Source organism: Rhagoletis zephyria, unplaced genomic scaffold (assembly GCF_001687245.7).
Source record: "Rhagoletis zephyria isolate East Lansing unplaced genomic scaffold, Rhagoletis_zephyria_1.1 Rzeph_scaffold_01351, whole genome shotgun sequence".
Classification (NCBI taxonomy): domain Eukaryota; kingdom Metazoa; phylum Arthropoda; class Insecta; order Diptera; family Tephritidae; genus Rhagoletis; species Rhagoletis zephyria.
The window spans coordinates 49,961-59,368 of record NW_016158435.1 but is presented as its reverse complement, the minus strand read 5'-3'; the positions used below and the strand labels follow the sequence as shown (position 1 = coordinate 59,368).

Below are 9,408 nucleotides of genomic sequence, written 5' to 3'. Positions count from 1 at the left end.
ATAAGTTTTTTTTTGATAAGTGAAAAGTGCAACACTTATCAGCTTTACTTTAAAAAAGGGCTTATCCAAAAGTTGTAAAGTGATAAGTGATAAGTCGCAATAGGACCAGGATTCCGTTGTACTAATTTTTACCAAGTTTTTATAAACCCGCTTTCTTTTTTACTTCATTTTAATTTGCACAAATTTAGATACATATGTATAAGCACACTACTTAGTTTGCTCAATTTGTAAACAAAGCTTCTCAGCGTTGAAAAATATACCTTGTGAACAGCCTAAACGAGCGAAATTTACAAAAGCGCTATCATCGAACGAGCGTCATAATACGAAATGAAAATTCGTTCGATCACAGTCGAAGATCGAATGCAACTCATAATAGGCGTCAACAACTTAGAACTGGATGTAGGAATTTTTATTATCACTCGAAATAAGAATCTCTGACATTTATTTTTTAAAAACAATTTAATTCAGATTCGGACAGAACAAACCTTAAATAACGAGCGCTACCGCACCATGATAACGAACATTTTTGAAGCCCGTGACGTCGGAAACATTTGGTTTCAGCAAGTTATCGTGTGATATCACACCTTAGGTTTTTTTCTTTGGGGTTATGTGAAGTCAAAAGTCTTCGTCAAAAGCCAGCTATCATTCAAAAATTATAAAGCCAGCATTACTCGCGTAATGCTGAAAAAAATTAGTTGAAAACTGGACCATCCGAATGGACCACCTACAGCGTATTCGGGGCTAATATTTGAATGAAATTATTTTTAAAAAGTAAATGTCGGAGAATGTTCTTTCAGTTAATAATAAAGATTCCTACGCCCAGTTCTGTTTCATATGCTTAATTTAAAATTAAAGAATAGGTGTAGAAGGAACATCCGATATATTGTTAAATTAAAAAATGTCATAATCATCAATATCATCGATTACTATTGCGGAAATCCCAAACGTTTCATCGCTTTTATCTGAGCTTATGCTTGGCTCAAACGATTCGAAGAACTTCGGAATTTTTCTCGATAAGTCCCACTACATATATTGAATGATAGAGTTAAGTTTCCGAGTTGCGGTGTAAAAGGAATTTGTGTGTGAACTATAGCAAGCAGTAAAATTTTGAACAAAACAAATAATTGGATAGTATTTTTACACTACTGAATTATATTTTTGTAATTGCCCTCAACTAAAAAGCTTATACAAATATTATATTTTACAGGCGGTAAACCTATAACACCAACAGAGGAAGAAAACTTTTTAAAGAATGGAAATCGAAAACTTCCGGATAACTGCAATAGCCCTCTTATAGAATCTGATGTAAGTCAATTAAATGTAAGTTAATCACTGAATTTCCGCTTTTGTATTGTTTATTTTTCCATTATTATTGCTTTGTTATTACTTAATATATATTGCATAGAAATATTAAATAAAGCCAAGGCACATTGAACAGGTAGTATCAGCAGAGCAGCTGATTTGATTTTTTGTCAAATTATTTCGTTTCGAAAATGTCAAATGTCTTCTCACAAAAATTCCAAATTGTTAAAGTCTATTTGCATGTGAAACCTTTTTCCATACAAAACAAGCGATTGAATAGCAGCTTTGGAACGTTCGCCCAACTCAGCAGCACAATCGCCGATTACTGGGTCTTGCAAAGGATGGATCAATGCTTCGAGAGGCAAACAAATTTACTAAGAAACTGCCACCACGTTAAAGAATTGTCATTAAAATCGTTTCCTCAGGGCATTAATATAGTTTTTTATTTAATTCTCATTTAAATTTTTTCAGTTTCAATAAGGTCGAGTAAAAATTTGGCAGCACCGTGGTAAAAGTGGTTGTTAAAGCAGGGCAGCTAATACCCAGAATTGTGGTGTGTGTGTATTGATCAACTGATTGAATGTTTAACATCTTTGAGTGTGGTTTTTCTGATTTTATTTTTATTTAAGCATAGGTTACTTAAATCAATATTTAAATTGATTGGTGAAACCAAAAATTCGAAAATTTGAGTAACTTTCACTTAACAGGACAACTGTATGTTAGGTTTAACGTGGGTACCTCCTGCAATAATGCAGTCCAAGTTCCACGGAGCATTTTAGTTCTAAATGGCAGTGTGGGCAGACACACTTACCACCTTGGTAAAGCCGAAACCTACCTAAAATCTCTGCCGTTCTTTAGGTCCCGGCACATGGTTGCAATGCACCTGCATACTGAACCATTATGGTTCTACCCGCATTTAGGTGTTAAACCACAGCCCCCGCGATACTCGCCGAAGGGACCGTACCTCATTGAACAGACCGGAGTAATGCTCGCCAGCCAGACTTGCTCGACCAGCTCGACTCACCCAACTTACTGAACTTACCAGAATACACACATACTCAACTTTCCAACTAGTTCGATTTGCCACCGTTTCAACTTCCTGCACTGTCTGCCTAACCGGAGAACAGCTTCCACCATGTTGCTGACTAGACAACTTCACCATTTTCAAACCTGCTCATCTGACTCATCTCACATATCTTACTAATCTTACTCGGAAACATACACCAGCCTGGGCCCGTGCACTCGGGCCTGGAGTAAATGCTCGCTTTCGGACTTTCAACATATGCTCCAATTGCCAAACTCTCCTCTTTTATCCTGTTCGTCTTGCTCATCTCGCAAGTACTGACAATCATACTAGTGAGGGCAAACATCCCTCGACTTTCGGACTTTCAACACTTGCTCGATCCGCTTAAAGGTTAAAGTAGTGGTGACATATCATAACGCCATAGCCATAACCGTGACCACATTAACTATCATCGATTATAGGTACGATAACCATAAACAGCTGATTTTTCGTAGTCAACTATGTCAGTGTTTCCGGACGCGGAACAAGATGCGGAAAATGTGTAATATCGTAGGATACTTGCGCAGAACTTCTTTCACTATCACTAAATTAACTCTAAATTCTTAAAACTCAACAGCAGATGATAAAAAAAAATATGTACATCAAATTAAAGGTAAAAGCTTCTACTTTCTTAATAATATAAATTTCTTTTGCATTTATCATGAAATTTTGTTAAAAAAAGGTTATTTCATGAAAAAAAACGAAATTTCTTTTAGTTTTTTAGTTTTTATTAAAAATAAAATTATAATAAAGCATATAAATTAAAACTATAATAAAGCTTATAAATGCACATCAACAGAAAGATAAATTTATTTGTTTTTATTTTGGCGTCATTAGTTTTTGAATCGGTTATGTAGTTCATAAGATATTAAATTCAATTCAATTTATTAACTTCTTGAGTACAGTAAAACGCGAGGTCTTTTCAGAGTACAAATAATCCAAAAAAAATTACAAAATTAACTTCAAATAAAATCTAATTAAGTAAAGTACAGAAAAATATAGTAATGGTAACAACAATATTTAATTATAAGTAATAGTTGTGAATAAAAAAAAGCATTTATATATAAAATAGATAAAGATAATATTTTAGGAGAAGATTTTTAGGGAAGGTAGAAGGATTTTACTTAAAAAGATTTGTAACTGCCGCTTTGAAGCATCCAAACATTGTTATACATTTAACTGAGGTTGGTAAGGAGTTCCAGATTCTGACAACACTAACAAAAAACAATCTAGACGCTGTTAAAGTTTTATACGTAGGTACAATAATATTATGGGTGCGAGACGATTGAACTAGGTTCAGTTTTCGGTAAAGATAGCATGGTTGGCGGTTTCTAATTAACTTATACAAAAATTTTACGAATCTTCAGATAGCTCTCCAAGTTAGGGTTGCCAGATTTTGAAACGGAGAAAGGAGTACATTTATATTTTCGATAGGAAAAAAAGCAGTACATGACATAAGAAAGGAGTACAATTTGTTTTTTAATTTTTTGTGCAATTTATTGTTACAAATTACCATTAATTAGGTACAAACAAACAAAGATTTCTTAGAAATCTTTTTCAAAGCAACAATAAATGTGAAAAATAAATAACTATATGGGTTGGCTTTCCAATAGGGGTGGTTGTTAAAGAGATGGAGATCGAAGGGGGAGTGGACGTGGCACCTTTTCCGACCTTTTTGGAGAGGGCATGAACCGCCATTGACAAAAATGTTACTCGCGACCACCTAGGTTCCCTAGGGACCCTTTAGAAAAATTACCAAAAGTCACAATTTTCACTTGCGTTTTTTCGTTTGAAAAAGGTTGAATATTCATTTGCACGGGACATTTTATATACCCTTGATAACAAAAGAGGTGCCTGCCCCTCTTCCCCGGCAACACAGAAAGGAGAATTTTACTTAGTAAGGGTTATAATCCCTAAGCGCGGCCAAAGGCCGCCTACGCAGAAAGGAGTTAAGTGCAAAAATACTTTGGACACCGAAGCCGGAATTATATCCACAAGAAATGTTATACACTTTTGACGAAGAGAGGGGTTCCTCCTCTCTTCTTCGGCAACACAGAAAGGAGGATTCTACGTAGTAAGGGTTATAATCCCTAACCGAATTCTACGCAAAAATACTGTGGACGCAAGTGAAAATTGTGATTTTTGGCGATTTTTCTAAAGGGTCCCTGGGACGCATAGGGCGCCTAAGGGGGGGTTGGAGGTACACGCCCACTCACCCTTCGCTCACCGCCCTTTCAATGACCGCCCTTATAGGAAAGAATTCCAGACTCTTCCTGAATGTATGGCCATTTTTTTAAATTAAGCCTTTTAAATAATTTAATATTTTTCTGATTTTTATATCCGAGCGCCCTTGCACCTACCTTGCTACGGCCATGCTTACACTTTTTCACTATCACATACTACGTTTATTCGCACGTATTATTTGCAAATAACAATTTGCAAAATGGTAAACTTTGCCGTATAAACACTGAGTTATTTTTTTTATTTGCAAATAACTAAATCACGCAAATAAGTATTGATTAGTGGTACTATTTGCAAATAGGCGCAAGACGCCGCCATTCTTAGGTTTATTTTCTTTTTCGATGGTCATCTTAATGCCTTTTTATAATCAGGCAATATTAAAAAAGAATTTTTCACCATCGAATAAACAGTGAGTTAAGTATTTGCAAATTATTTTTATTTGCAAATAGCTTACGTATAAACATAGTAACACTTAACTTTGCTTACTAAGGGCCGGTTGTTCAATGTCTGATTAGCACAGATCGGAGGTAGAAGCTCCGGTTAGATACAACGACTGCTTTATCGATCACATGTTATATGCATGATGTCGAAATCGTCGATAATGATGTTTAACCGCCAAGTAGTGATAACCAGTCATTGAACAACCGGCCCTAAGTAGTGTTTGCCACAATATGAATGGCAAAGTACAGGGTCTAAAATAATAACTGTCGAACAGGTTTTTTGAAAAATAAAAGGGTTCTTTATAGATTTTGTTAAACAAAGTATTTTTTTGTAAACTTTGGCAATATTTTACTTTAATTTTATTAATTGGTTTTAAAACTTTAATCCTTATTTGCATTTGCAAGCTTTGGGACACACCTCTTTTTCAGGTGTATTTTTTCTTAAATTTTGTATAAAGAAAAAAAAACTGTATAGGGTTGGTCGAATGAATTCCCTCCTAGTGGGATGAAATTAGCCTATGGTTACAGAAGATATGTAATAAAGTAACCGACGAAGACTTGCGTGCCGCTTACGCTTTTCTCCCAAACCACCCTGGTAAACCCATATGAGGGTTAAATTTAAAATCTATACAATAACTACTTATTTTACTTGCGCTTTTCTCTCAAAGTGTTTATCGCCGGTAAACCCAAATGAAGGTTAAAATTTAAAAACAAATTAATAAAATTGAAGTAAAATCTGTGGATAATTAACAATGAACTACTTTTTTCGCAAAATCTATAAAGGCCAATTTTATTTTTCAAAAAAAACTACAACAGTTATTATTTTACACCCTGTATATGATAAAATATTAATATCTGGAAAAAAGAGTGCAAAAGAAGTTCAAAACTAATAAAGGAGTACATTTCCAGATATTTTTTTTGGGAGTACATGGGAGTACATTGCAATAAAAAGGAGTACGTTTACTCCCAAAAGCAGTACGTCTGGCAACCCTACTCCAAGTTCGAGCCTAAGATGCTTTTTGTGAACTCTGAAATGTGGTCATACTTTCTTTTACCGTAAATAATTCTGGCTGTATTATTTAAGGCCATATTTAATTTGTTCTTGGATTCACTGTCCAGATTACAATAAACTAATTCGAAATACGAAATGTTGGGGACAATAAGAGACCGTACTAATTTAAGTTTTATGTTAGTTGGTAGGCAGTTACACGTTTGCCATAAATTCCTTAGAATCAAATATATCCTGGATATACAATGGCTAATGTGATCTGTGCAAGTTAAATGTGTATTCCTTTTAAAACCAAGATTCGTTACAACGGATTGGAAATTCAACTCCGTGTTGCCCAGCATTAATGACGGAAAACTTCTTAAATCAAGAGGATCAAACGATATAGGCAGTACTGTGTTTAGGCGCGACTGCTAACACCAGGCGCCTAAATACATGCTATGTACTGCTGCATGTGCAAAAATTTCCTTTATGCAATTTATGAAATTTTTGCACATGCACTTCTCAACTGCCAGTAAGTTTTAATTAGATGGCACTTCAAAGTATGCTCGGCCTAGCCTGATGCATCCTCCGGACACTGCTTCCGGAGCATTTTGCGGACTCTGCATGGCTTACAACCATGCAGAGGTGGCAAACGAACTTTGCCATTGGCCACAGTGTGTCATCAGCATATAAATGAATACATGAGTTTTGGCAACAATGAACAATACCTTATTTTTAATATTTTTATTGAGCTTTATACCACGATACGGGATGTACATAGCTCAGTGGTTAACGNAGCCTATGGTTACAGAAGATATGTAATAAAGTAACCGACGAAGACTTGCGTGCCGCTTACGCTTTTCTCCCAAACCACCCTGGTAAACCCATATGAGGGTTAAATTTAAAATCTATACAATAACTACTTATTTTACTTGCGCTTTTCTCTCAAAGTGTTTATCGCCGGTAAACCCAAATGAAGGTTAAAATTTAAAAACAAATTAATAAAATTGAAGTAAAATCTGTGGATAATTAACAATGAACTACTTTTTTCGCAAAATCTATAAAGGCCAATTTTATTTTTCAAAAAAAACTACAACAGTTATTATTTTACACCCTGTATATGATAAAATATTAATATCTGGAAAAAAGAGTGCAAAAGAAGTTCAAAACTAATAAAGGAGTACATTTCCAGATATTTTTTTTGGGAGTACATGGGAGTACATTGCAATAAAAAGGAGTACGTTTACTCCCAAAAGCAGTACGTCTGGCAACCCTACTCCAAGTTCGAGCCTAAGATGCTTTTTGTGAACTCTGAAATGTGGTCATACTTTCTTTTACCGTAAATAATTCTGGCTGTATTATTTAAGGCCATATTTAATTTGTTCTTGGATTCACTGTCCAGATTACAATAAACTAATTCGAAATACGAAATGTTGGGGACAATAAGAGACCGTACTAATTTAAGTTTTATGTTAGTTGGTAGGCAGTTACACGTTTGCCATAAATTCCTTAGAATCAAATATATCCTGGATATACAATGGCTAATGTGATCTGTGCAAGTTAAATGTGTATTCCTTTTAAAACCAAGATTCGTTACAACGGATTGGAAATTCAACTCCGTGTTGCCCAGCATTAATGACGGAAAACTTCTTAAATCAAGAGGATCAAACGATATAGGCAGTACTGTGTTTAGGCGCGACTGCTAACACCAGGCGCCTAAATACATGCTATGTACTGCTGCATGTGCAAAAATTTCCTTTATGCAATTTATGAAATTTTTGCACATGCACTTCTCAACTGCCAGTAAGTTTTAATTAGATGGCACTTCAAAGTATGCTCGGCCTAGCCTGATGCATCCTCCGGACACTGCTTCCGGAGCATTTTGCGGACTCTGCATGGCTTACAACCATGCAGAGGTGGCAAACGAACTTTGCCATTGGCCACAGTGTGTCATCAGCATATAAATGAATACATGAGTTTTGGCAACAATGAACAATACCTTATTTTTAATATTTTTATTGAGCTTTATACCACGATACGGGATGTACATAGCTCAGTGGTTAACGCTTCTGACTTTGGAACATCGAATTCGCAGCTGCTGAAGTCTAAAAAAAAGAAGAGATGTGGTGATCTACGAAATAGCTGCTATAACTTCTACCGCTTAGACTTTTTTGCTTTTTCAATTTTTCCTAATAAACAATCGTGGTATAAAGCTCAATAAAACTANCAATATCGTTTATGAAAACACTAAAAAGAATGGGACCTAGAATCGAGCCTTGAGGTACTCCAGAAGTGATTTTTTTGCGACAAGAAAAGATGTCTCCGCATTGAACTTGTTGGTATCTGTTTGAGGGATAGTTGCTCATTAATTTGAGTGACGTTGAATTAAAACCAAAATAATGTTGCAGCTTTAACAGAAGAATGTCATGTCTTACCATATCAAAAGCTTTAGAAAAATCTAAGAGCACAAAATAGTAAGTAACTTATTATCAAAAGCAGGACGAATGTCTTCCATAACTTTTAACAAGGCAGTAGAACAACTGTGATTGGATCGAAAACCAGATTGGAACTCGCTCAAGAGACTGTACTTATCAAGGTGGTGAATTATTTGGGTGGAAATTAATTTTTCGAAAACTTTCGCTAGAGCTGGTAAAATGCTAATGGGTCTAAAGTCCCTTGGAGAGTCAGCTGAGTTGTTTTTAGGGATCGGAATAATATTNTGGTGGTGCATTATTTGGTGGAAATTAATTTTTCGAAAACTTTCGCTAGATCTGGTAAAATGCTAATGGGTCTAAAGTCCCTTGGAGAGTCAGCTGAGTTGTTTTTAGGGATCGGAATAATATTTGCAATTTTCCATTCTTTGGGAAAGGTAGAGGAGGTTAAGGCATAATTGAAAATATGTGTAAGAGTAGGCAGCACATAAGGCAGAATTAGTTTTAGAAAGCGTAGACTGACTCCATCCACGCCGGTAGCATTTGATTTTATTGCAAAGACGCATTTTGCGACGTCATCTTCCGTAGCTACATCGAATGAAAATTCGTATGCCGGCTTATANTGAAAGGTAGACTAGGTTAAGGCATAATTGAAAATATGTGTAAGAGTAGGCAGCACATAAGGCAGAATTAGTTATAGAAAGCGAAGACTGACTCCATCCACGCCGGTAGCATTTGATTTTATTGCAAAGACGCATTTTGCGACTTCATCTTCCGTAGCTGCATTGAATGAAAATTCGTATGCCGGCTTATAATTTAAACTTTCATTAGTAGTAAAAGGATACGGATCTGACAAGGCAGCACCAGTAATGAAATAAGTATTCATTTCATCGGCATCAATCGTACATGTTTTCGCGTCCTTAGCACAGACTCCTAATGTTT

General features: G+C 35.5%; 1 protein-coding gene across 2 annotated transcripts in view; it reads left to right on the top strand.

Moving 5' to 3' along the window:
* LOC108363727 (uncharacterized) overlaps nt 1–9,408 on the top strand; it is a 63,788-nt gene that overhangs the window by 21,857 nt on the left and 32,523 nt on the right. The window contains exon 3 of one of the 2 annotated variants that reach the window (XM_017617178.1): nt 1,208–1,305. In XM_017617178.1, coding sequence (XP_017472667.1) covers nt 1,208–1,305 — 98 coding nt within the window. Of the gene's footprint in view, nt 1–1,207; nt 1,321–9,408 lie in introns of both variants that reach the window. The other variant, XM_017617177.1, reaches the window with a different exon arrangement.